Source organism: Ursus maritimus, unplaced genomic scaffold, assembly GCF_017311325.1.
Source record: "Ursus maritimus isolate PB19 unplaced genomic scaffold, ASM1731132v1 scaffold_7, whole genome shotgun sequence".
NCBI lineage: Eukaryota > Metazoa > Chordata > Mammalia > Carnivora > Ursidae > Ursus > Ursus maritimus.
In genome coordinates, this window is record NW_024426885.1 from 33,807,235 (window position 1) to 33,834,843 (window position 27,609).

Consider the following 27,609-nt stretch of genomic DNA (forward strand, 5'->3'; position numbering starts at 1 on the left):
TGCGCGGGCGGTAGCCTCTTCCTAGCGCGACGCACACACGACGAGCCCCTCCCCCGCCCCAGCTCCCCTCCCCCTTCGAGGGAAAGTCCCAAATCTACTTCCCCGGGCGCCCCCGCGCCCAGACCCGGGAGGCGCTGCAAGTAAAGGTGAGAGATGTGCGTTTGTTTCACTGTTAGAATGAGAGGTCCCTCGAGGTCAGTCGTCCCACCGAAGGGTTTATTTTATACACAAGTTACTCATTTAAAAAAAACACCATTTTGGTCATTTTTTTTTTACAGTGAACAATTATATATACACACATTATAAACACTGATATAAAACACATTATCTACAGTCTACTTACATTTAATTAACCTGCTACTTCTAGTTCATCTGTGATTAATTTTAGTCACCGACGAGTCAGTTTCTCTGCTTGAATTGGACTGTACTATTCCCTTAACACCTTGGTCATAGAAGGTACTAAGTGATAGTGCAAAACAAGCATTTAAGATTCTTATCAACTATATCTCTCTGACAAAAAGAACACACACATCCCCGAGATAGGAGCTCTGAGATCATACTGGATTTAAGGCAGCAGTATAAGAATGTAATATAAAAGTAAAGGAAGTTTCCTTTTAAAATATTCCAAGGCTGCCCTGAAATGTGGGCTCCCTTACCAAGGCATACCTCTGGATTTGGGGTGCCCTTTTGCTTTTCCATTAAGTGGGATGTAGATACAGATTAAAAAGTCATTCAAGAAGATCTTATTAAAATCCTTAGTTATAACTTAAAAATTTAACAAAAAAGTTCAAAATTACTTTCTATAAATAGAAAGAACAATTTACCTTTTTTAAAAGGGGGTGAATTTAACCAGTGAAGAGTCCCTTCATCATATAATCTACAATCAGTACAAAAACCATTTAAGTCAAAATTAAGGTTTCAATGTAAGTTTGCTGCTTAGCCAGTGCACCAAATATTTTAGGTTTCCAGAATACCAGAAAATTGATTCCCTTTCTCATAGTTTTCCAGTATGTCTACTGAGATTTCTGTAGCCAATATTATTCCCAAGTCCAGTTTTCTGAACATGCCAATGTCAGTGGTCATCATCCAGCATTAAAATAGCCTTTATCGCCCTCAATGTCCACTTCCTGATCGGAATCCTCTGAAATTTCTGACTCAAGGTCTTCCTGGGAGGCAGGGGAGGGTGAACATTGAGAGCTATCCAAAGCACCTTTATTCTGCTCACTGGGCAAGTCTTGCCTCTGGTCACAGGGATTGTCCAAACTTTCCAATTCTTCTTTTTTATTACTTTGAGGGTTCTCCTGAGTGAAAGGAATGAAAATGGAAATTGGTAGGCTCATGCAATATGGAGACATAAGAGACATAAATCAAAATGTGTTTTCATTCTCTATCTTTAAATTTTTTAGTTTATTGCTTTCAGCTATAATCTTTTTATTCAGAAAATACATACTTGTGCTTCTTTCTTATTTTGGGAGAAAATTACCTGTCATTTCAAAGAAAGATTATTCTCTTGCCAGTTAAGAACAACCAGTCACAAATATAACTAAATGTATTGTGTCAAATGAACACTTAGCGCCAAGCCCATAGTCATGGCCTCAAGATTCTTAAAAGTTTAGGGGAGGGGGAGATTAGATTACTACAGATACACACTATCTTCATTCTTCAAGTATTTTTAAAACCTTGCCAATTAACAGGGTCTTCCAAACATTTAAAAAATATGAATGCTAAGTAGTGAATTTAGGGAAAGTTTCAAAATTATTAGACTGAATCCTTTTTCATCCATTTTCTGGAGTAAATTTATAAACTTATAAATACGCATAACAAGTTACAAAGTCATGGCAAAGGTAAAAATGCAGAACTGGAAGAATGCTGCCAACTTAAAGGGAGACAATTAACTACAATTTACTTAAAATCCAGAGGAAATTTCTGGAAAATATATTTCCATAATACAAAGAAACCACTACTTATTTTTTATTTTTTATGACTTTATTTGACATAGAGAGCACAAGCAGGGGGAGTGGGAGAGGGAGAAGCAGGCTCCCCACTGAGCAGAGTCTGATGTGGGGCTCCATCTCAGGACCCTGGGATCATGACCTGAGCTGAAGGCAGATGCTTAACCAACTGAGCCACCCAGGGGCCCCAGGAACCGCTATTTTTAAAATCCCTGGTAAATTACAGTCAAGCCTTTGACCAAGAACTAAATGGGTGAATTTTTAATCCTATTTGTCTAAAATAGACATAAACAGTACAAAGAAATATGACATATTCCTAAGGATTTTATCTAAAGCAAGACTATAGAATATATTTACCAGGCTTGCAACTAAGTAAGCAATAGATGCACAAGGTCAGAGGGAATCTACAAATTTTTAAATCATGTTAGAATAATGAAGTTATGGAAAATTTATTTTCTGTCCAAAAGTGCTCTTTGTGACACCATCTTATTTCTAATGAAAAAGTTATGATCACTAAATTTTAAAATGCACCCTGCTTTCAATTTCCCCACTCGTATTATTGTGTTCAAAAATATTTTATTCTAAATTGTACATATACTGGCACATGAACAATTGAGCAATTGTCAGATAACTTTGGAGAAGACATCCAGATTGGAACATCAAAAGCAAATCTTTAGCTTTAAGTCAATAGAGGTTTTTCAAAAACTGAATTAGCCTTTACTTTTTATCACATCTTGCGTAACAAGGTCATTGGAAAAAAGACTGTTAGTAAGTTTAAGCTACTTTCCAAATAGGCTTGTATATTTTCTTACGTGTCTTATATTCATTTTAAGAGCTGGCATTAGATGGGAAATAATTTTAAACTCTTTGATATTTAATTCTTCTAAAAAAAACCGTGCAAACAAGACTTAGAGGTGTTTATTTCCTTATATTTACCCTTGAGCTCTGCCTGGTTTTATTATGGCTGTGTAAATAAAAGAAACAATTTTCTCCCAAAGATAACTGCTTAAGTCATTTACTGTCAATTACTTTATCTTTCCTGCGTTAATTAGATAAACAACATATGGGGTTTATAAAACAATTAGCCCGGAGTTTTACCAGCCAGTGTGTGAAAACCCAAGCATAATTGATATAGGAACTGCATTAGGTGCTTTTAGCATTACTGCCACCTGAGCAACTCATCCTGAATTTCAGCAGGACTATTTGCCTTTTTAATCAAGGTGAAGAGGTTAAATAGTCTCTCAAATGACTTTTGCATACAACCCATAACAGGCCTCGCATTGAGATAACATGATAAAAATATTTATTTCCATAGAAACAGAACCATGTCGATACCTGTTTCAGTCTTCTCCATTTAGCGCGTCGATTCTGAAACCAGGTTTTAACCTACAGGAAAGAGAGAAAGAAAACTTGCCACGAATCCAAGAGACCTGGGGAGTAACGGAGAAGCTGATCGGCGGCTGTCGACCGGCCAGAGCTCTGGGCATTAGACAGCGCGACGCGGCAACGCCCGAGCGCACGGTTGGCGACCCGTCTGTCTTCCGCCCCAAGACCCCCGCCCCGGGAATCTGCCCCGAGCCCGCAGGCGCGCTCACCTGTCTCTCGCTGAGCTGCAGCATCTTGGCCAGACGCTTCCTCTCGGGCGGAGAGAGGTATTTCTGGGTCTCAAACTTCTTCTCCAACTCGATGGTCTGGTCGTTGGAGAACCTCACCTGGCCGCCTTTCCTTTTATGCAGAGGCCTCTGCAAGAAAGGGCTCCAGAGCAGGGGTTTGCCTGCAGGCAGAGAGAGCAGCGGTTACTGACAGCCCTGGAGCGGCCAGGCCCTGGGGGTGACTAAGGGGAGCAGGGGACGCAGGACACTCAACCAGACATGTTCAGATACAGCCACCCAGAAGGACCCAATACGTTCCCCCAAGACACATGCATACCCAGAGACAGAGACACACCCGAAGGCACACACAACTACACTGCATATGCACATAGACCATCCTTGTACACTCACAGACGCACACAAACTGTCATCGCACCCATAGCTGATTTCAAAATCTTTTGATCCCCAAAAGAACACCCACTATAATACCAATGACACTCTTTAACAAGTCACTCTCGAATTTATACATAACTTTTTGCACCTCTAGGCCCTCTCCCTTGGTGAGCCGCGCTTTCCAAATACCCAAGTGTGTGTATGTTGGGGAGGAACCGGGCTGTTACACTCCGCAAGGCGTTCCGGTCAGGAGCCGCCGGCGGGAGCCTGCTCGGGAGGCCCTCGGGCCTGGGCGCCGACGTTAGGCCGCCCGCGGAGCTTCCAATCCTGGCTCCAGGGCGCTGCGGCCTCCTCTGATTTCACACCCGGCGGCGGGGGCGGCCAGTTAAAGCTACCCCGTGGGCTATGGCAACATTTCCGTCAATGTGTTTCCTGTTGGTCTATCTCGAAAAGCCCTTTGCTTCCTCCTGCGCGGTCCCCACAGTAACCCAAGGAAACCCAGGGCGCGCTCTGTGAAAACGTTCGCCCCAGGCCCGGCCCGGCTGAGGGTCCCGCTCCGGCCCCAGCAGGAGAACAGAGCCGCGCTGGGGCCACCGCACGAAACCCTCGAAGCTGGAATCAAATATACAGTAACTTAAAAAAAAAATGCTAAAATATAATCCCCTTCAAATCTTAACGATGAGAAAGAAGGGTGGAGGGCTGAGCTAGAGGCCGCGTCATAAACATGAAGACCTTAAAATGTTAGTTTGTCTCTAGGGTCCCCACAGAAGCTGCCAGTAGCAGAGAGTCAATTTAAAACCCTGGTGGCCCAAGGCAAGGAGCCCCGTTTCTTTATTCCCCCCGGGGCTTCAGATGCCAGAGCCGCCAAGGGCCACCGGGAGTGCGGGTAACCATTGGCTTATTTCTTAGGCCGCGCGCTAAGGGGACAAGCCCCGCGAATACCATATGCCCTAGGTGTCCCCGCTGCCGCTACTACTCCAAAGACCTGTCAGTCAGTCCGTCTGTCCGTCCGTCGGTCTGCAGGCCTGCCCCCAAACGCTTTGAAAGCTGGCATTGTTGGGTTTTTTCCTCCAGATTTTGCTTACGTCAGGCTTCAGACTAGTGCAAAACAGCTTGGGGGGGGGGTAAAAAAAGGAAGCAACTGGTTATTTTAGCTGCCATAAAGTCACATCCCACACAGAGGAAATGAACAATATCAGAAAAACGGATCCCGGCTATCAGAAGTCGAGTGTTTCCTGAATTTGTCTGTATTGAGGATGTCGATAAAATAATCAGCAGCGTGCACTACTCCGGGGGAAGGGTCTGCTTCATGCAGCCAGGAAAACACTTAACAGCTTCTGAAACCAGATTTACTCCTATCGAGAACTCAAGATTTCCTGTATGAACGGAAAGGGTCAGGCTCTTTCACTGCACAAGCTTGTTGAACCAGGTCCAGCCTCGTAACCACCGGGGCCCAGCAGCTATCCCAGCCCCGCAGGGCCGGACCGGGGCGCCTTGGCACTCCCTTCCCAGTCCCTCCAGCTAAGGGGACCCCACCCCGAGCGACGCGCGCGCCCCGGGGCTGCCTTCGGCCTCCAGCCCCCGCGGCAGTGCCAGAGGTCTCGCCCGGGCCCGCGCGCCCCGACGCCTGCAAGGTGCAGGAAAACCAATCTGAGTCATGGTGCGGTCAGCCCCGGCCGCGCGCCACTGGGGCCCGCGCCTCCTGTCCCCGCGCGCGCCCGAGAGCCGCTTTTCGATCGCTTTTGCCACAACTTTCTATTGCCTCCCCCTCCGCCCCCGCCGCCTCCTGGACGCTGCCACCTGCCGGGTGGCGCCTTCCTCGCCGCCGCCGCGGCTCGGCCCCGCCATGACCCCGGCCGCCTTACCCAGGGGGTCGTGGCGGAGCAGGGCGTGCGTGTAGTCGTTCACCGTCCGCGGGAAGGGGTACAGAGGGCCCCCGAAGCCGCCGGGTCCGTAGGCAGCGGCCAGCGCGGCGGCGGAGTGGTGCGAGAAGGCGGGGTGGATCGGCGTGGGCTCGTACACCGGGGTCCGGTAGGAGGACACGAGGCTGGTGAAGGAGGAGTTGGGGGACGGCAGCGTGGGGGCGGGGGTGGGCGCGGCAGGCCCGCGGCCCAGGATGTCCTCGATGTAGAACGGCGTCGGGTGCGCAGGCTGCAGCAACGGCGTGGGCGCGTACAGCGGCACCCCCACGGCACCCGCCGCAGCCGGCCCGGGGTGTGGGTACTGCATGGCTCCGCTGCGCTCCGGCCCCTCGGAGAGCTGGCGGCCCGCGCCGCGGCGCTACATTTATCCGCGCTCCGCGCTCCCGGCGATAGGCTCTGCCGGCCACGGGGTGGGGCCGCGCTCTCTGGCCCCTTCCTGCCGCCCGGTCCCTGCGGCCAATGGCGCGGAGCCCCGGGAGCCGCCTCCCGCCCCCACCCTCGGCCCGCCCCCGCCGGCCGAGCTCCCGCCCCCCGGGACGCGCTCGCCCTCAGGCTCCTGGGACCCTGCGCCCCGGTGCCCGGCCGCCGCCGTCGCTCGGGGCTCCAGGCACCCTGGCCCGGGAAGCCCTCGAAGGAAGCCCAGGACCACGTCTGTCGTGGGGAGACACGAGGAAAGTAGCACCTGGAACACGGACTCAAATAGTCCCAGCTCCTGCCGGGAGGCAACTCTACCGAAACTCGGGGGGGCACTGGTCCAGGCCCGGGCCCAGGGTGGCAGCAGCCGGTCCCAGGCGCGGGGCAGCTAGACTCGAGCCTGGCAGGCGTAGAGGCCACTGGCAGAGCCGCGCCTTCGCGGGCCTGACAGTATTCTCCCTGTCGGCGCGCTCCCTGGAGTAACGGTGGCACTGGCTGTTGCCCGGGGCGTCTCCGGAGCTCGGAGCTCTGAGGGTTCCTGGGGCAGCTCCAAAGAGAGAAATCCAGCCCTTAGCTACGTCCCAGTTGGGGTAAGGACGAGTAGACTTCAGGTGCTCCGGACTCGTGGCCGCTCCAGCCCATTTCATTTGTGGGCTCCCCGCGCTCAGCCACTTCCGTGAGGACGCTGACAGAACCGCTTCGGGAAGGAATCAGGGGAAAGCCTGGGTCGTACGGTGCCAGGTAGAAGTTATGCAGTTTACTCCGCCACAATGGGGGTTGCTCTGTGTCCCCTCTCCCCGGGTCCTGGGGGTCGCAGCCGCGCGCAGCACCGCTTTCCCGTTTTGCACGTGTTTTCTATTGAATCCGTGGCGCTACCCCTTGTGGCCTCGGCTCTGTGCAGCTCCACTCGCCTGAGGGGCAAGGGGGCATTTTCTTGATTGACGCCCTCCTGCGGTCGTCACACCTCGCGGTGAGCAGTTTCTGCTAAGGTCCTCCATTAATCGTGGAAATACACATTTCCCAGCTTTTCAACTGAGATATTTTATTTACATCTTGGAACTATTTCTCGGACTAAAGCGGGGTCGCAAAGAAGAGCGGACTGGAAGCGGGCTGGCCTGAGTTCGAGTTTCACTGCGCACATTTCTGTTGAGCAACTACTCTGTGCCAGCAGTGAACAAGGCAGATGCAGTTCCTGTCTTCACGCAGGCAGGAAACAAATTTTAATGCTGTGACTTATGTGTGTGCTAGGAAGGAGAAGTACATAATGATCCGAAACCTAATAACCAGGGGACGTCACCTAGTTGGGGGAGGGGGCGTGTTAAGGAAGGGAAAATATTCTCCAAGGAAGTGATGTTTGAAAAATGAGAAGTTCTCGAACAACCTAGAGAGGGACGAATATTCAAGGAATAGCATGTGAACGTTGTCATTTCAACTCTGGTCAAGTCATCTTCCCGAGCTTTCTGAAACATTTGAAACTTAGCCTAAAGGCTCCTAATCTTTTGAGGGTGGAGTCATATGCATCTTTCAGAATCTGATGACAGACAAACACAGTGAGTGTGATACGCTATCATTTGAGTTAAAACGTTAGGAAAGGGTAAGGATATTTATCTGTGCTTTTGTTCTATGGGTAAACTATCCCTGGAAGACTAAACAAAAAACTAATAACATTGGCTGTCTATGAAGAGAGAGGTGGAGTTGAAGGGAGAATTTGCTGTATACTTTGTGATTATTTGGAGAATTGAACCATGTGGATGTGTGACCTAGTGATAGTATAAGTAGGTCCTTGAAGAAGTGGCTGATTCTAGGTCTGAGGCAGGAAAAGTACAAGGTGAGCTCAAGGCATCTTGTGCTAGAAACCACAGAAAGGAGACGGGCAGACCTGATGAGTCTTCCATTGGCCAAATTTGGGGTGGTTTAAGTATCAAAAGCACATTTTGGATTATAGCACATTGAATATAACAGTTCATAGTATCACTCTCCATAGCGATGCTCAGAGAGAGAGGGATGGTGGATGGTATGGCTGGAAGGATGCCAGCTAACAAATATTAAAAACTTGATAAAATTTTAAAAATGTAATCATTTTTCAACAATCATTTTGGTTGAGAACCATCAAGTGAGGGGGCACCTGCATGGCTCAGTCAGTTAAGTGTCTGCCTTCAGCTCCGGTCATGATCTCAGGGTCTTGGGATCAAGCCCCACATGGGCCCTTTGCTCAGCAGGGAGTCAGCTTCTCCCTCTCACTCTTCCTCTGTGCTCTCTCAAATAAATAAATAAAATCTTAAAAAAAAAAAAGAAAGAACCATCAAGTGAAATATTGCTGAGGATGAGGATTTTCAAAACCTCTCATAGTATCACACCAATTGATTAGATTCTGGATTTTTTTTTTAAAAAAAAAGGTATGAAAGACATTTGGGGAGCTTATAGGGAAAAACTGAAAATGAATTGTATGTTAGATGACACTAATAAATTAATGTTCATTTTGTTACGTATGATATTGGTATTGTGGGTAGAATGTCCTTATTTTCGGGAGGTGCAGAGTGAGGTAGGAGTGAGGGTCTTGACATCTGCAACTTTCAAATAGTTCAGTACATACACACAACATATATATATGCACAAACCATTATACACACATGTATAGATAAATGAGGAGATAAAGCAAATTAGAAAATCCATTGGTGAATTTAGGTGAAGAGTATACTGATGTTCATTGTACTAGTTTCAGCTTCTCTGTAGATTTCAAATTTTCCAATATAAAAACTTTTTAAAGTATGATTTTAGATATTAAAAAACGAAAGCAGTCTCGTTTTTTTAAGGTAAAAATTATTTGATATATTCGTGAAGTCTGCGTACAAGTTCAGGTAGAACCTTGTCCCTGGAAGCCATCCATGGAGGGCTGTTTGCAAATCATTGGTCCCTCTGTGGTCCGGTCTGATGTGCCCATTCCACCAGTCCTAATTCTCATCCCCTGGCCTGATGGAGAAGGCAGGCAGGCAGGGGCTGGAAGACTGTGAAAGTCAAGTGTGTTCTTCTGTGTACCAAGGACAGAGACAGGATTTGGGGACAAAGAAAGGACAATTGTTATCTGAAGCTCAAAGGAGCCTTCGAAAGTTATGTTTGGGTCTTCAAAGATTGGGACTTCAGTGATTATTGTTTTCTCACAACATGTCTCTCCCTCATTTTTGTTTCTCCTCTTTTCCTGCCCCTTCTACCTGCAAACAATTGAGATGATCACTCCAATCCACATAACGCCTTTACAGTAAATCACTAGCCAGCTGTTATGCTCCGTCTTCAAAAATAGTATGGGTTTACAGTTTATTCTGTGCATGACTCAGCCACCAGCCAAAAAAAACAAAAAACAAAAAAACTAAATCTACAAACCTTCCAAAAATAAATATTAAAATGCTAGGAAAATAATCACTAATATAGGAAAAGGAAGCACCATCCCTTTCTTTGATTGCCACAGACCCTGGGAGGTAGATGGAGATCTTAAAAGGCATTGATAGAACATTCCAGCTCTGCTACATAACGCTCACCAGCAAATTGAAGCACTTAATTCTGTTAAGCTATATAACACCACTTCTTCTAAATCCAGTCATCAGATCCATGTTCATTTTGTGATAGTTAAAAAAAAAATTACAACCACATTTATGAATGTCACATTTATTGAACTACATAATTTTTAATATCACTTGTGTAGGTTTTATAGTTTGTTTTATTGTTTTAAAAGTCATTTGGGGCTCTAAAAGGACTAGGTTTTTCCGAAGTTGTCCTTATAATTTTTTTTCACACAGTCAGAACTAATAAAACAAAACTGTTGTAGCTATTTAATTCAAAATCTCTTGGAGTTTCAATATTTTTTCTCTGCTGGATACTAAAACCAATAAAGCAACATGAGATTTTAATTATATTCTGAATTAAACAAGACTCTCTCCAAAAATTTGGCACCATTTATTTTAGTCACTGCTATTATAAAAGAGACCAACCTTTGTAGGAAGAGAAGGTGGGTCTCACCTCTAATTTATCTAGTAAGAACTTTGGTAATTGTTTTGCAACTTCTTTTTTTTTTTTAACAGATAAACAGTATGTTTATTAAACGCATTAAGACACATAAACTACAAATAGACAAATCAACTTATTTTCAATAATTAAATATACATAGAGGTAAAACACTAAATTAGCTAAAGCTTGAAAGCATGGTGGTTCAGTCAGTTAAGCATCTGCCTTCGGCTCAGGTCATGATCCCAGGGTCCTGGGATCGAGCCTGATATCTTCAGGTTCCCTGCTCAGCTGGGAGCCAGCTTCTCCCTCTCCCTCTGCCCCTACCCCCACCACCGCTTGTGCTGTCTGTCTCGCTCTGCTCTCTCTCTCTTCCTCTAATAAATAAATAAAATCTTTTTTGTAAAAGTTCTCATCACAAGAAAAAAATTTAAAAAAAAGAAAGCATCAGTGGATTTTATTATAGCAATTTGGTTCTATTTTTACTTATATTAAAAGTTTTATTACCTTCAAGTATTGGAATAACTAAATCATTGATTAAATCACATATCAAATCATTGTATTACATTTAATTTAAAACTTGACAAAATCTAATTATTGTTTTAGGGCTTTACTAACTTGCAAAATACTAATGTGATTAGATAGAAATGTCTCATCTGTGTCATGGATGGGATCAGAGCTCTGGAACACATGGGCAATAATCACCATGACATCGCTTCAGTGATGTCCACATTTCACATACTATACCGTACTTAGCACTGTAATGTGTGTGTGCTGATCATGGAAGTTTTGGTGAAGCTTATGCTATTTATTTGCCCAATTAAAAAAGTAAGGAACTCAATTATAAAAAGGGAACCCAATTTTTTTAATAGCAAAAGATCTGAATAGACATTTCTCCAAAGAAGAAACACACATGGATGGGGCACCTGGGTGGCTCAGTCAGTTAAGTGTCCAACTTTTGGTTTCAGCTAGGGTCATGGGATGGAGCCCCCGTCCGGCTCCACACTCAGTGCAGAGTCTGCTTGAGAATCTCTCTTTCTCCCTCTTCTCCCCATCCCCCCACTCGTGTGTGTGCCCTCTCTTTCTCAAATAAATAAATAAATAAATAGATAAATAAAATCTTCAAAAAACAAATGGCCAATAAGCACATGAAAAGATGTTCTATGTCACTACGTATGAGGGAAATGCAAATCAAAACCACAATAAGCTACTACTTCATACCCACTAGCATAATTTTTTAATCAGGAAATAACAAACGTTGGTAAAGTAGTGCAGACTTAGAATCCTCCTCCATTGCTGGTGGCAACGTAGAGCGAAGCAGCTGCTCCAGAGACAATCTGACAGTTCCTGACAAGTTTAAACATAGCGTTGCCATATGACCCAGTAGTTCCACTCCCAGGTACATACCCCAAAATGAAAATGTATGTCTGTACAAAAACTTACACACAAATGTTCATAGCAGAATTATAATACTCAAAAAGTGGAAACAACCCAAATGTCCATCAACCAGTGAGTGGATAAATAAAATGTGGGGCATCCTAGCAATGGAATATTATTTGGCAATAGAAAGGAATGAAGTACTGATCCACGCTACAACATGGATAACTTTGAAAACGATCACCCTGTCATGCAACCTTATTAACTGTATGATATTTTTACCAGTGTTATTGAGAAACAATTGACATACCTCACTGTATAAGTTTAAGGCATACAGCATGATGACTGGATATACACATATTGTGAAATGATTACCACAGTAGGTTAAGGTAACACCCATCTTCTCATATAGGTACAATAACAAGAAAAGAAAGACGAGAGAAATAATTATTTCTGCTTGTGATGAGAACTCTTAGGAGTTACCCTCTTCCCGACTTTCCTGTACCATGAGCAGTGTTAGCTATAGTCATCACGTTGTACATTGCATCCCTAGTACTTATCTATCTTATAACTAGGGTTTTGTACCTTTTAACCATCTTCCTTCAATTCCCCACCCTCCACCCCCCACCTTTGGTAGCCACAGTTTGATCTCTTTCTCTTAGAGGTGTTTTGTTTTGTTTAGATTCCACATGCAAGTGAGATTGTATAGTATTTGTCTTTCCCTGTCTGACTTATTTCTCTTAGCATAATGCCTTCTTAGCATAATGCCTTCAGGGTCAATTCATGTTGTCATGGAACTAGAATTTCCTTATTTTTTGTGGCTGAATAATATTTCATATATTTATCCATTCATCCATTGATGACACTTAAGTTGTTTCCATGTCTTGGCTGTTGTAAATAATGCTGCTATGAATATCATGAGAGTGCAGATATTTTTTTGAGGTAGGGTTTTTATTATCTTTGGATATAGTCCCAGAAGTGGAATTGCTGGATCATATAGTAGTTTTATTTTAAATTTGGCGAGGATCCTTCATACTGTTTTCCATAGTGGCCTTACCAATTTACAATACCACCAACAATACACAAGCATTCCCTTTTCTCCATATCTGTGCCAGCATTTACTGTCTCTTCTCTTTTTTATGATGGTAATTCTAACAGGCATGAGGTGATATCTCATTGTGGTTTGAATTTGCATTCCACTGATGGATGATGTTGAGCGTCTTTTCATGTACCTGTTAGCCTTTCATATAACTTTTTTGGAGAAATGTCTCTTCGGGTTCTTTGCTTGTTTTTAAAGTGGATTGTTTGTTTTTTGTTATTGAATTGTATGGATTCTTTATATGTTTTGGATACTAACCCTAATCAGATATATGATTTGCAAACATTTTTTCCGTTGTTCTTTCACTTTGTCGATTTATTTTCTTGTGCAGAAGCTTTTTGGTTTGACATCATCCCACTTGTTTATATTTTATTTTGTTTCTTTGAAAACATTTTGCTATGTGAAAGAAGCCAGACACAAATACCCCTGATGAACACAGATGCAAAAATCCTCAATAAGGGGCACCTCGGTGGGTTGGTTGATTAAGCATCTGACTCTTGATTTGGGCTCAAGTCATAATCTCAGGGTCATGAGATGGAGCCCAGCGTAAGGCTCTATGCTGGGCATGGAGCCTGCTTAAGATTCTCTCCCTCTCCCGCTGCCCTTCGTACACACCCTCTATCTCTCAAAAAAAAAAAAAAAATCCTCAATAGAATACTAGCAAACCAAATTCAACAATACATTTAAAAAAATCATTCACCACAATCAAGTGGGATTTATTCCTGTGTTGCAAGTGTGGTTAAATATCCGCAAATCAATCAACATGGTACATCACATCAATAAGAGAGAGGATAAAAATTATATGATCATTTTAATAGATGCAGAAAAAGCATTTGACAAAGTATAATATCTATTCATGATTTTAAAAAATCCCTCAACAAAGTAGGTTTAGAGGGAACATACTTCAACATAATAAAAGCCATATATGAAAAACCCACAGCTAAAATAATCCTCAGTGGGGAAAACTGAGAATTTTCCCTTAAGATCAAAAACAAGATAAGGATTGTCCGCTCTCACCACTTTTATTCAACATAGTACTGGAAGTCCTAGCCACAGCGGACAACAAAAAGAAATAAAAGGACTCCAAGTCAGGAAGGAAAAAGTACAACTTTCACTATTTGCAGATGACATGATACTATATATAGAAAACCCAAAAGACTCCACCAAGAAACTGCTAGAATTGGTAAACAAATTCAATGAAGTTACAGGATACAAAAATCAATGTACAGAAATCTGTTGCACTTCTATACACCAATAATGAAACAACAGAATGAGAAATTAAGAAAAGAGCCTGGGGGCAGGGGGGATGCTGGCTGGTTCAGTTGATGGAACATGCAACTCTTAATTTCAGGCTTGTGGGTTTGAGCCCCATGTTGGGTGCAGAGATTGCTTAAAAATAAATCTTAAGGGGTGCCTGGGTGGCTCAGTTGGTTAAGTGTCCGACTGTTGATTTTGGCTCAGGTTGTGATCTCAGGGTCATGGGATCAAGCCCCAAGTCAGGCTCTGCACTCAGTTCAGAATCTGCTTGTCCCTCCCTCCCCTCTGTCTCTCCCCCCAGTTGCACATCCACATACTCTCTCTCTAAAATAAATAAATAAATCTTTTTAAAAAATAAAAAATCTTAGAAAAGAAAAGAAAACAATCCCATTTACAATTGCACCAAACATAATAAGATACCTGGGAATAAACCTAACCAAAAAGGTGAAAGACCTGTACTCTGAAAACTATAAAACACTGAGGCAAGAAATTGAAGAGTACACAAAGAAATGGAAAGACATTCCATGCTCATGGATTGGAAGAGCAAATATTGTTAAAATGTCTATGCTACCTAGAGCAATCCTCCACAGATTTAATGCAGTCCCTATCAAATATCATCAACATTTTTCTCAGAACTAGAACAAAGAGTGCTAAAATTTTTATGGAACCACAAAAGATCCCAAACAGCCAAAGCAATCTTGAAAAAGAAGAACAAAACTGGAGCTATCACAATCCCAGATTTCAAGATATACTACCAAGCTATTGTAATCAAAACAGTATGGTACTGGCACGGAAAAAGACACCATTGATCAATAGAACAGAATAGAAAACCCAGAAATAAATCCATAACTATATGGTCAATTAATCTTCGACAAAGTAGGAAAGAATATCCAATGGTAAAAAAACCAGTCTCTTCCACAAATGGTGTTGGGAAAACTGGACGGAAACATGCAAAAGAAACTGGATCACTTTTACACCATACACAGTAATAAATCCGAAATGTATTAAAGACTTGAATGTGAAAGCTGAAACCATAAATACCCTAGAGGAGAACACAGGCAGTAACCTCTTTGGCATTGGCTGTAGCAACTTTTTTCTAGATACGTCTCCTGAGACAAGGGAAACAAAAGCAAAAATAAACTATTGGGACTACAAAAGCTTCTGCACAGTGAAGGAAACAATCAACAAAACTAAAAGGCAACCTACAGAATGGGAGAAGATATTTGCAAATGACATATCCAATAAAAGTTTAGGTTCCAAAATATATGAAGAACTTACAAAAACCAACACCCAAAAAACAATCTAATTCAAAAATGGCCAGAAGACAAATAACATAGTTGATTAGCAAATTTGGTATGTTATACATATTATTTACTGTATTCTTACAATAAAGTAAGCTAGAGGGAAGAAAAAGAATGATCATCTCTTAAGAGATGGTATAAGAAATAAAAAATAGTTTTAAGGAAAAAAATTGGCAGATTCTTCCTCAAAAAATTAAAAATAGAGGGACGCCTGGGTGGCTCAGTAGGTTAAGCATCTGCCCTCAGCTCAGATCATGATCCCAGGGTCCTGGGATCAAGTCCTGCAATGGGCTCCTTGCTCAGTGAGGAATCTGCTTCTCTCTCTACCTGCTGCCCCCCCCCAATTGTGCTCGCTGTCTCTCTGTCTCTGACAAATAAGTAAAATCTTTTTAAAAAATTAAAAATAGAACTACCCTATGATCCAGTAATCACACTACTGGTTATTTACTCAAAGAATGCAAAACACAAATTGGAAAGGATATATGCAACCCTATGTTTATAGCAGGATTTTTTACAATAGCCAAATTATGGAAGCAACACAAGTGTCCATCGACAGGTGAATAGATAAAGAAGATGTGGTATAGATATACAATGGAATATTATTCAGCCATAAAAAAGAATGACATCTTGCCATTTGCAACAACATGTTTGGAGCTACAGAAATAAGAGAATAAGTGAAATAAGTCAGTTGGAGAAAAACAAATACCATATGATTTCACTCATATGTGGAATTTAAGAAATAAAACAAATGGGGGCGCCTGGGTGGCACAGCGGTTGAGCGTCTGCCTTCGGCTCAGGGCGTGATCCCGGCGTTATGGGATCGAGCCCCACATCAGGCTCTTCCACTATGAGCCTGCTTCTTCCTCTCCCACTCCCCCTGCTTCTGTTCCCTCTCTCGCTGGCTGTCTCTATCTCTGTCGAATAAATAAATAAAATCTTAAAAAAAAAAAGAAATAAAACAAATGAACAAATGGGTAAAAAAAAAAAAAGGGAGAGAAACCAAGAAACAGACTCTCAAGTATAGAGAACAAACTGATGGATGCCATGTGGGGGGCATGGGTGAAATAGGTGAATGAGACTAAAGAGGACACTTACCATGATGAACACTGAGTAATGTAGACAATCATTGAATCATGGGTGGTGGCTCAGTTGGTTAAGAGTCTGCCTTGGCTTAGGACGTGATCTCCAGGTCCTGGGATCAAGCCCCACATCCGGCTTCCTGATCAGCAGGTAGTCTGCTTCTCTCTCTCTCTCTCCCTCTGCCCCTCCCCACTGCCCATTCTCTCTCTCTCTCAAATAAATACATAAAATCTTTTTAAAAAGGGAGTTACTGAATCACTATATTGTACACCTGAAACTAATATAATACTGTGTGTTAAGTATACTGGAATTAAAATTAAAAAGTTAATAAAATGTAAAAAAAGGAAATAGAAAACAAGAGGAAAAAAGGAATTTTCAGAAGGAATGAGGACAAGAGCAGCAATCATGGGGCCAATGGCAGTGGCCTTGCTGTGGTGACAGCAGCAGTGGAAGTGACAGGGGTAGGAATGAAAAGCAGCATCTCCTATACTTGGTGGCTTGGGCATGGAGCTGTACATAGTTTGGCACCTTTCTCTTTCATGGTCTTCAGGAGCGATGACTGTGGAAAGGGAGCAGGAGGGTGTCACACGTGGAGTCACAGCTTTGGCAATGATAGGAGGCTAGCCACACAATGACTATCAGCTCATGACTTTCCACTTGATTAAATCTCCAAGGCTGGAAGCCTACACCACGTTTGCTACATGGTCCAGCAGATTAGCTCCATTTTATAGTTGAGGAAGTAGGCTCAGAGAAGTTAAACAAGTCGTACAAAGGCACAGAGCTAATGAACAACAAAACAAGGTTTTAACCTCAGATATGACTCTTAAATAAGAACTTTCTGTGATTCAATAAATCCTTGCTATTGGCTAAGCGATGGTAATGTGTGAAAGTACTGTTTTTAAACAAGAACCCCATATCTATCACTTTATTCCCTGGGTATGCACCCATTCCCTGATGATCGAGGATATTAAAGTGAAGAACGGGAAGTCTCCATGAAAGCAAAAAAAGAGAGCAAAATGATTGGATTAAATCTAAACCTATAAGCAAGTATATATTGTCCATTATGATCGGGCACATACATAAGTAGACACCGTATGTGTAAAATTATTAACCAGTTAGCACGTTTAAAATAAATTTGATTTCTACCCCCTTTTATTTGAAAATTATAATTGCACTATGTTATTTCAAGCTCCGTATATTTAAAAAATTTCAATTATAGTTTAATTATCCAATATTTTATTTTAAATAAGTCATAGATACATTTCATGTAAAGGATAGGAAATAGGCCTATTATATGCCTTCACCAAAAATTCAGGAAAAGATTGTTAGGCTCATCAATCCTATTCCTATTGATAAAAAGAAAAATCAGTGATTCTGAAAGGGCAGCTTGATTTTGTTTTCACTATCCTAATTTTGAGTTATCCAACCAAGTGATATACATAATTCAATGAGAAAAGAACAACAGCCATTTGAAATAATATATTTTTTAAAGATTTTATTTACTTATTTATTTGACAGAGAGAGAGAGAGCACAAGCAAGGGGAGTAGCAGGCAGAGGGAGAAGCAGGCTCCCTGAGGAGCAGAGAGCCAGACTTGGGGCTCGATCCCAGGACCCTGAGATCATGATCCGAGCTGAAGGCAGACACTAACCAACTAAGCCACCCAGGCACCCCGAAAATAATATTTTTAATAGAATATCTATGAAGTCGTTTTGCTAGTATCTCTTCTTTCTCTTCCTCTTTGGGGGAAAATGTCTCAAGTGAGATCTGCTGCTTATGTTCCTACTGAACGAAAGCCACTTCATCAGATACTGCACCAAGCCAAGGGATGGCAACAAGATTTTAAGTTTCCTTCAAAACAAAAGCTTTTGAGGAAGGGGGTTCGAGTAAACCTAAGAAGATATCAGATCAAATTCTTACTTTCCTAGGTCTCTTCAAGTACACATTGGGGAAGTATCTTGAAGGCATAGAAGGTGACCAGAAAGACTGGGAGAGACTTTTGACTGGCAAGAGGCAAGAAGAAATGTAAGTAAACATAAAACAATTTCGTTTAAGAAGAGTAGAATAGGAACAAAATAGGCACATATTTGAAAAGGAAATCTCTCTTGAACTCAGTTCCACTATTTGACAAATCAGACAATGTTAATGCGAGATTACACTTTTTTTTTTTTAAAGATTTTTTATTTATTTATGTGACAGAGAGACAGCCAGCGAGAGAGGGAACACAGCAGGGGAGTGAGAGAGAGGAAGAAGCAGGCTCCCAGCGGAGGAGCCCGATGTGGGACTCGATCCCGGAACGCCGGGATCACGCCCTGAGCCGAAGGCAGACGCTTTTAACGACTGCGCTACCCAGGCGCCCCGCGAGATTACACTTATTCTGCTCCTGCCTAGGACATAGAATTGCCTTGATTGGAAAAAAAGCAACAATAATCTAATTAGAAGAAAGCCATTTTAAATAGAAAAAACATAGATAATGAAAAGGAAAGAGCTCTACCACGCAAACTAACCAAAGGTGGCTGGATGGTGTCTCCGGCGGTTGAGTATCAGACTCTGGATTTCAGCTCAGGTCATGAGCTCAGGGTCGTGAGCGTTGGGCTCCACACGGGGCATGGAGCCTGCTTAACATTCTCTCCCTCTCCCTTTGCCCCCTCCTCTCATGTGTACTCTCTCTTAAAAAGAAAAATTAAAATTTAAAAAAGATGACTGGATTCTCTACATTAACATAAAAGTTGACTTTAGAATAAGCAATATCACCAAAGATGGGGCGCCTGGGTGGCTCAGTCGTTAAGCGTCTGCCTTCAGCTCAGGGTGTGATCCCACCTTCTGGGATCGAGCCCCACATCAGGTTCCTTGACTGGGAGCCTGCTTCTTCCTCTCCTACTCCCCCTGCTTGTGTTCCCTCTCTCGCTGGCTGTCTCTCTTTATCAAATAAATAAATAAATAAAATCTTAAAAAAAAAAAAAGCAATATCACCAAAGATAAAGAGGGACACCATATGCTGATAAAGGGGTCAATTTACCAAGAAGTATAACAATTCTAAATATGTATGTACCTTACAATGGAGGTGCTAGAAACTGAAAGAACAAATAAACACGTTTACACTTATAGAGAGTTCAACATTTTAGTTAACAGAACTAGACAAAAAAATCAGTAAGGCTAGAGAAGACCTGACAACCTTATCAACCAACTTGACTTAACTGACAGTTATAGAAAAACCCATCCCATGATAGGAGAATATATTCTTTTCAAGTTTAATATTTTACTTACACTTAATTACCAAAGTCTAATATTAATCAGAACCTTTACTACCTCCCACACAACCAAAGAATCTTAGAACCCCTTAACACAGGGTACCTGGGTAGCTCAGTCCATTAAGCATCTGACTTCAGCTCAGGTCATGAGCTCAGGGTCCTGGCATTGAGCCCTGGGTCTGGCTCTGTGTTCAGCGGGGAGTCTGCGCCTCCCCCTGCTCATGCTCTCTTTCTCATATAAATAAAATCTTAAAAAAGAAAAAAGAACCCCTAATGCCTCTTACCCTTCTTCCATCTCATGTGCTATTCTTGAGAATTGTATGCCCTACAAAACACTGTTACTGTTTCACAGTGATTATTTACCTTTTCCGATCCATTTATATTTTCCATTGCTCTTTATTCTTTCCTACATCTCTGAGATGCCATTTGGTATCATTTTCTTTTTCCTTAAAGAACACCCTTTAATATTTCCTTTAGTTGCCAGTTTGGTGGTGACAAAATTAATCTTCAATGTTTTTTTTAGACATAGAAGATGCCTTTAATGCACCATCATTCCTAAAAAATATTTTTCATTAGGTATAGAATTCAATGACGACAGTTATTTTCTTTATTCTTTTTTTTTTTTTATTAAGATTTTATTTATTTATGTGACAGAGAGACAGCCAGCGAGAGAGGGAACACAGCAGGGGGAGTGGGAGAGGAAGAAGCAGGCTTCCAGCGGAGGAGCCGGATGTGGGACTCGATCCCCGAACGCCGGGATCACGCCCTGAGCCGAAGGCAGACGCTTAACGACTGCGCTACCCAGGCGCCCCTTCTCTATTATTTCTTAATTTTTTATTTCACTTATCTCCACTCTAATCTTTATTGTTTCCTTCCTTATGTTTGTTTTGAGTTTAGTTTGCACTTCTTTTGCAACTTTTTTTTTTAAGATTTTATTTATTTGTTTGAGAAAATTGAGACTGCGGGTGGGGGAGGGGCAGGGAGAGCAGGAGAAGGACAAGCAGACTCCCACCCTACTGAGCCACCCCGGCACCCTTCTTTTGCAACTTTCTTAAGGCGGAAGATCACTAACTCAGGCAGGTGCTATGCAAACCATGGCTGTGGCTTATTTTCAACAAATGCCCCAAGAAAAAAGGCTGTTCACACTGAGCAAGGTCGGAGTCAGGTCAAATAAAGACTGCCCTTGAATGCAGGATTTCCAGAGAACTGCCAGATAGGTCAAATAATAACAGTTATCTGAAAATGGTGTCTTCAGGGAGCTCCAAACCTGATCCACCCCAGGCAGGGGCTGCTAGGCTACTGGTTTTCGCTGTGATTGTGGGACTGTTGGTTTTCAAGGCTAATGAGGAGCTGGGGAGAGTAATGAGACTAGATAGAGTTAAAATACCACTAAACTCATCATTTTAACCAAATTACAACCTTCAAAAAATATAAACAAATAAATGCTCCTTGGATTATTCCAAGCCTTTGGTTAATTGCCAGAATTCTGAAACATTGGGACAAATTCTCTCCAGCTCTCATTGCTTTTATGGAGGCCCTTCCTCCAGCATTCNTGCTGACTTTATCGAAGTTCTGCATTACTTTGAAGCTGTCATTCCACTGTCTTGCTTCCTTTCTTTCTATTGCAAAGTCAGCAGTCGGTCTAATTGTTTTTCCTGTGAAAATAAGGTCTTTTTTCACTCTAATTACATATAAGATTTTTTCTTTATTGTTGGCTTTTAGCAGTTTAACTATGGTGTACCTCGGTGTGCCTTGATGTTCATCCTGCTTGAGATTTACAGAGCTTTGGTCATTCTCTCTTCTCCCTTTGGAGGCTCTAATTACATGTATGTCAGACCTTTTCACTATACCATTTTTTTTGTTTGTTTCTTGACTGTTTGTCTTGTTATATGCTTCAGTGTAACTATTTTCTTCTAAACTATCATACACTTTTTAAAACTCCCTTTAACTCTATTCAGCAAACTAAGCCCATTCTGTGTTTATAATTTGTTGTATTTTTCAGTTCTAGAATTTCCATCTGACTTTTTGTAATTTCCAGTTATCATCCAAAATAGTTCATGTCTTTAAATTCTTTAAATGTCTGATTTTGAAAGATCTTATTTGCAGCTCCATTTGCTGAAATTTCTGATTTGTTTCCATTATCTTTCTTTTTTTTTTTTTTTTTTTTTTTTTTTGGTTTAGGTCTGTCTCCTTGTATACGAAGCTATTTTTCAAAGGAGTAAAAAACAGCTGTGTTTTATGAGCAAACAATGTACACATTTTTATTTTTTTAGAGAGAGACAGAGAGAGAGCATGCGAGTGGGGGTGGGGGAGGGTTTTTTTGTTTTGTTTTTTTTAAGATTTTACTTATTTGAGAGAGTGAGTGTGCCATCTTGTTCTTTTCTGTTTTTACTCTAGCTATCCTTGTGGATATGAACTGGTGCCTCACTGCGGTTTTGATTTGCATTTCCTTGAAGACTACACTCTTATGCTTTCACGATTCTGTCTTGAGCTTTTGACAGTTTCAATATATAATGTGTCTTGTGGATTTCGTGAACTTCTTGGATGTAAAGATTCAAGTGTTGTAATGAATTTGAGAAGTTTCTAGCTATCGTATCTTCAAGTAGTCTTTCTGCCCATTTCTCTCTTCTTCTGGTACGCCCATTTTGAGAATGTTGGTATGATCCATTGTGCTCCACAGGTCTCTTAAGCTGTTTATTTTCCTCCATTCTTCTTTCTTTCTGCACTTTGGATTAGACCATTTTGATAACCTAGCTTCAAGTTCGCTGGTTCTTTCTACTGTTCACTCACGTCTGCTGTTGGAACCCTCTAGTGTTTTGTGTGTGTGTGTGTCTATATTTCAGTTTTGATACTTTTCAGCTCAAAATTTGTATGGCTCTTTTTTAGTTTTACTGATATTCTTGATTTGTTGAGACATTGTCCTCCTGAATTCCTTTAGCTCTATGAGCATATTTGAGACAGTTCATTTAAAGTTCGATGTTTATGCTTCATAAGGGATGTGTGTTAATTTCTTCTGTAAATGGGCCATACTTTCTTTGCATACTTCTTAGTTTTTTGTTAAAAATTTTTAGTATTGGGGCACCTGGGAGGCTCAGCGTTCAACTCTCGGTTTCAGCTCAGGTCATGATCTCAGGTTTGGGGGATCAAGCCCAGCATTAAGCTTCCCATTCAATAGGGAATCTGCTTGAGATTCTTTCCCTCTTCTCTCGCTTCCCCTCTACCCCTCCCCTGCTGGCGTGCACACACGCTCTCTCTCCCAAATAAATAAAATCTTAACATTTTTTTAGTATCACAATGTGCTATTCTGGAAATCAGCTTCTTCATGTCTCAGGGTTTGTTTTTGTTGCTTACTGTGGCTCTAACGGTTTGTTACTTTTCTAAACTATTTCCAAATCTCAATTCTTTTACTTAAGTAGTCTCTGGTCTCTTTTTGCTTGCATTCAGCTAGTATTACTGCTGCAGATTTCCTTGAATGCCAATAACCAAAACATAAAACAAGAAAGAAAAAAAAGAAAGAAAGAAAAAAAAATCCTCCCAGTTTTTGTAGACTGTTGGAGCACACTTTCAGTGCTTAGCTAGGCCATTTAAAATCTGCGTTAGCTTTCACTTTCTGCTTGTGCTGAACCTAGAAATAAGTCAGCAATAGTGAAAGCTTAGGTATTCTCTAAGTACACAAACTGGCCTGGACATGAGTGGTTTTCTCAATTCCCCAATACACATTTTCTTTGAAAGGCCTAATTTCCGTAAGAAATTCTCTGCTGTCTTTTCCCTCTCAGGCTTTAAGCACTCCTTTATTTTACCTCAACTATCATCTTTTGCTGCAGTAGCAGCAGGTTGTTCATTTGCCTTGTCATAGTTTTGAGAAATGCCTGCCACTTTTCCACCTGGGTTGTGAATTAGATGAAACGGAGGCAAGTGCCTTGCTCCAGGCCTTCAGATTGCCCCAGACAGCACCATTTTTTGAGATTAAGACATCCCCTGTGCCCTCAGGACCAGTGAACAGGGTCCCCCCACTCTGAGAATGTGGGTTGCTGTCTGTCTTCAAGACCACCATGGAGCTGGGAAGGGGAATGGAGCAAGGGCAAATGAAACACCAAAAAGATTTCCTCGTTTTTAGCTTGCCTTCTCTTGATCGAGCACTTGCTGGGTTGCTATAAACCTAGTTCTGACCAAGTTGTCTCTGAACATTTTTGCCTCAGGAAGAATGAGTCCTTGAAGCTACCTACTCTATTTTTGCTGATGGTTATTTTTTGAGTGCTTGATAGTGTATATGAAAAATTGTAGAGCTAATTTAAGGCTTGGGATGTTAAAATTGTCCAGCGATTTGGGGTGCCTGCCTGGCTCAGTCCGTGGAGCTTGTGACTCTTCATCTCGGGGTTGTGAGTTTGAGCCCTATGTTTGGTGTGGCACCTACTTAAAAAACCTCTCCAGTGGTTTACTTTTGCTCGTCACTTGCATTGGCACTCTTAGAGAACTTTACATCGTCAGGAAACAGATACTTACAGCTGGACATCAGGCCCTGTGAGCACCGATCTGTTTCTCATTAATCTTATCCTCGGGGTTAGTTCTTAGAGTCCGACTGAAGGAGCCGGGGATGTTTACTAAGGCCCTTCATCCTAGGTGGTATCTGTGTGGAAGTATATTTAGGAATTTTGGAACAATGTAAACAGACCCCACTGCCAAATAAGAAATAATAGGGCAAGCAAGTTAATATACAAACCAAATTTATTAATGGAGTTACTGAGGGCAGTTTCTTTTGTTAGATATTATCCATAGCTTATGTTGACATCTGATTTTGCAGATAATTGTATCATTATTTTTATTAAGGCAATTAATACTCTGCAAGGTAAATTTAGTTCCTTGAAGTAGCAAGTTTTCTAATTCTCCAATTAGGTTTGGCTTTACTTAGCTACCACAGTCAAATCTCTCTAAATTTATACACTTAACTTGATGTAGGCACAAAATTTTTTCTTTGCCTATATTCCTTCTAAGTGTACTTGCTCTTCATGCTGAAAAATCTCAGCTTCCAGAAATTTGGCTGCTAGATCAAAATTGTCAGGACCCTTCTAAGGGTTAAGATTTCACTAAAGAAAAATATACATATTCATATTTTATTATATACAAAGAACAAAGTTTCATCAGGTAAGCAAAAGGATATAAATTATAGTCATAATTAAGTTTCAAAAAGCCCTTAAATCACTGGGACCTTCCGCACAACATATAGGCCTCAGAGCCATTAATCAGAGTTCTTGGTGGTTCTCCCATAAGAGTAATCTATAAGCTAGAGAAGCTGGCTTTTTACAAACTCTGTGGGGGCTAATGCGTTAGGCCTCATAAAGGAATGCTTTTACATCTAGGAGAAAACAAACTAAAAATATTGAAGGAAGGACTACTTCTAGAGTTGTTTATTTTTGACAGTAACTTTAGAACCACAGAAAGTGTTAAAGACTTCTAGGTAAAATTCACTTTATCTCATAAAAATGGATACCATTTTGTAGCTCTACAAATGGTTTGGTCACAAATGAAAAAGGAGAAAGTGAGCTGAGAATGCAGAATGGGAAAGTCTAGGGAAGGAGGTAAGCAGATACAGACATAATTCAATCATAGCAAGAAAAGTACAGAGATGGTCCTTCCCAAGACTGAGTTGGCAATATTTACCCATGTAAGTTAAAGCCTAGAAGAACAGTGCAACTTCTATATATGTGCTGCCTCGTGATATACAAGAAAAATATTTTTCCTTTTTTTATTATTTTTCTTTTTTTTTTGAGAAAAATATTTTTCATTTTTTAGGAAAGGGCTATTTTATATCAAAAGCTAAAAATACATATTTACTCAATGCAAGTCCCAAATAAAACCCAACTTAATACACAGTGAACTACAGGGATGACAGAAAAATGAGTAGACATATTAAATCCAACTAAATTTACAGTATTGCCTTGATATTCTCTGCTAGTTTTTTACTATACATAAGGCTCAAGTTCTGAAGTTATAGGTTTAATTTTTCATTTTTCTTAAAAATGGAATCACCAATCCTCAAGTTAACTAAAGATTTATCTGGGCTCGTAGAGGTAGTCTGCTCCTTGTAACAGAATGCTCTGTAGTTTCTTCCACTTTAGACCTCTCCACTGAATTAATGCTTCTGTTTTCTTTGTCTTTTCCATGTGATTTTTTATGCTGTGGACATAAGGGGAGAAATTAAGTCAATATAAAGTAACATGTGATACATATTAGCTACACTCTATTTTCAGAGTTCTCTGGGTTACAGGCAAGAAATTAAGGGTGGAAAAGGCTCAGCACAAATTGGAGCCGACAATTTGTCGGGCAAGTAGGAATGAATGCCTTCTTCATCTTACCATCAATGGAAGGAGTGAGGTGAAAGAATTATTAAGTTTCTGCATGATTTTCCAAGGCATAATTATAGATTTTACTGTAGGGCAGGGTTTCTCAACAGGGAGCAATTTTACCCCCCAGAGGACATTTGGTAATATCTGGAGACATTTTTGGTTGTTGAAACTAGGAGGTGCTACTGGCTTCTAGTGGGTGGAAGCCAGGGATGCTGCTAAACATCATATAATAACGAGACCGTCCACCACTGACAAAGGATCATCCAGCTCCAAATGTCAACAGTGCTGCTACTGAGAAATCCTGCTCCAGGAAAACGGAGACCTGATATCATGCAAAAGAGGCAGTTCTATTTTAGGGAGAGAATCTGAGCTATGGCTACCTCAAGACATTTTTTTAAACTGTATTTTACCTTTTCTCTTAAACTTATTTCATATTTTTCACTTTGGAATTCTCATATTTGCCCATAGAGAGCTTTAGGAGACTAATGACATTCATTACAGAACCAATCATCCATGCTGAGACAAATCATAAATCAACTTCAGAATTTCAAACCCAGAAAATTTCCCCCCATGAGGCTGCTAGCAGGGAAAAAATAATTTTCAGACGTTAGCTGAAGGTCTAAAATCCAATCCCAAATCTTTTCTGGTACTGTAGGGCCTTCCCTGCCATAGCTGAACCACTAAATCTAGCCTTCAAAATGCCATAAACAGTAGTAAAAGGATTTCCAGCTAGGGCATTAAGTAGTCACTAGAGTTCTCTTTTCTTAACTTTCCTTAACTTTAAAGATAGAAGAGAGGGTTGAAAAATGAAAAGAAATGTATTTAGAGTTCTCTCGTAGTAAAGAATAAAGCAAAAGGTAGGAAGGATTTGGGGATAAAAGTACCTTGAGGCAAAGAGAGAGGAATTCAACAGAAATTAAGCTAGAAGTTTTAACAGCTTAAATCACAGATGGAGGGTCGTTAGGCCTTGGTGGGAAGATCTGTAAGTCTATGAGGTACACGAACATACACTTATCCGAAACAGCACTTTGACTGTAAACTGTAGACATCAGTGTCCTTTGTGAGAAAATCCTTCCTTCACAGAGTGTGTCTAGGCTCAGGTCTTCCAAATAAAGGGAAAGATGCCGGGCAGTTTATGGTGCCATGCCCCCAACAGTGTCAAAAAGGAGTTAGGAAAGGTCACAGGGTTTAACTGCACAACATCAAGGCAGGTGAGGAGCTCAGGAAACATGGGGGACTCCTTAACAAGAGAAAAGCCTCAGGTAGGAGTAACTATTGTAACGTGAGAGGCCTTCAATCTCTGTCTTTTAAACCTCTTGGCTTTCAAATCTGAGTATGAGCAGACATAGGCTCCAGGACTTTGTGTCAAAGGCGGAGGGAAGAGAGAAGTGACTGCTCTCAGTATCCGTTCTGCGTATGCAGGAAGCAGATAGGATGGAGAGTAAGTTAAACTTTGCCTTTAATTTTCCTACAGAAAACCCCTGATCAATGATCATATTTGTGTAAATAATTTAAATCAGAAAAGTTAACAAGCTATCCCAAAGGAATGACAACCCACTCTGCTGTTCCACCCGTCGAGAGTGACGGCTTCACATCCAGCAGCCAGTGACTGACTTCCATCAGATGTGGAAG

The 27,609-nt window shown here is 41.6% G+C and overlaps 2 protein-coding genes and 1 long non-coding RNA gene across 3 annotated transcripts in view; 1 reads left to right on the plus strand and 2 right to left on the minus strand.

Moving 5' to 3' along the window:
* Positions 1-202: 202 nt before the first annotated feature.
* HHEX (hematopoietically expressed homeobox) lies at positions 203-6,280 on the minus strand. Its single transcript, XM_040624539.1, has 4 exons — positions 5,803-6,280; positions 3,548-3,726; positions 3,288-3,338; positions 203-1,301 (listed from the first exon to the last, which is right to left on the minus strand). The coding sequence occupies exons 1-4, from the start codon at positions 6,164-6,166 to the stop codon at positions 1,083-1,085; spliced, it is 813 nt and encodes a 270-aa protein (XP_040480473.1). The 5' UTR covers positions 6,167-6,280; the 3' UTR covers positions 203-1,082.
* Positions 6,281-6,415: 135 nt separating this feature from the next.
* On the plus strand, positions 6,416-27,582 carry LOC121101261. The gene is made up of 3 exons (XR_005833218.1): positions 6,416-7,014; positions 18,311-18,407; positions 27,452-27,582. It is a non-coding gene; the product is annotated as an uncharacterized LOC121101261 (long non-coding RNA).
* Positions 23,377-27,609, minus strand: part of KIF11 (kinesin family member 11) — a 49,365-nt gene continuing 45,132 nt past the window's right edge. Inside the window, exon 22 of the mRNA XM_008696249.2 lies at positions 23,377-25,807. Within this exon, the coding sequence (XP_008694471.1) occupies positions 25,676-25,807 (132 nt within the window). The 3' untranslated portion in view covers positions 23,377-25,675. The remainder of the gene's footprint in view (positions 25,808-27,609) is intronic.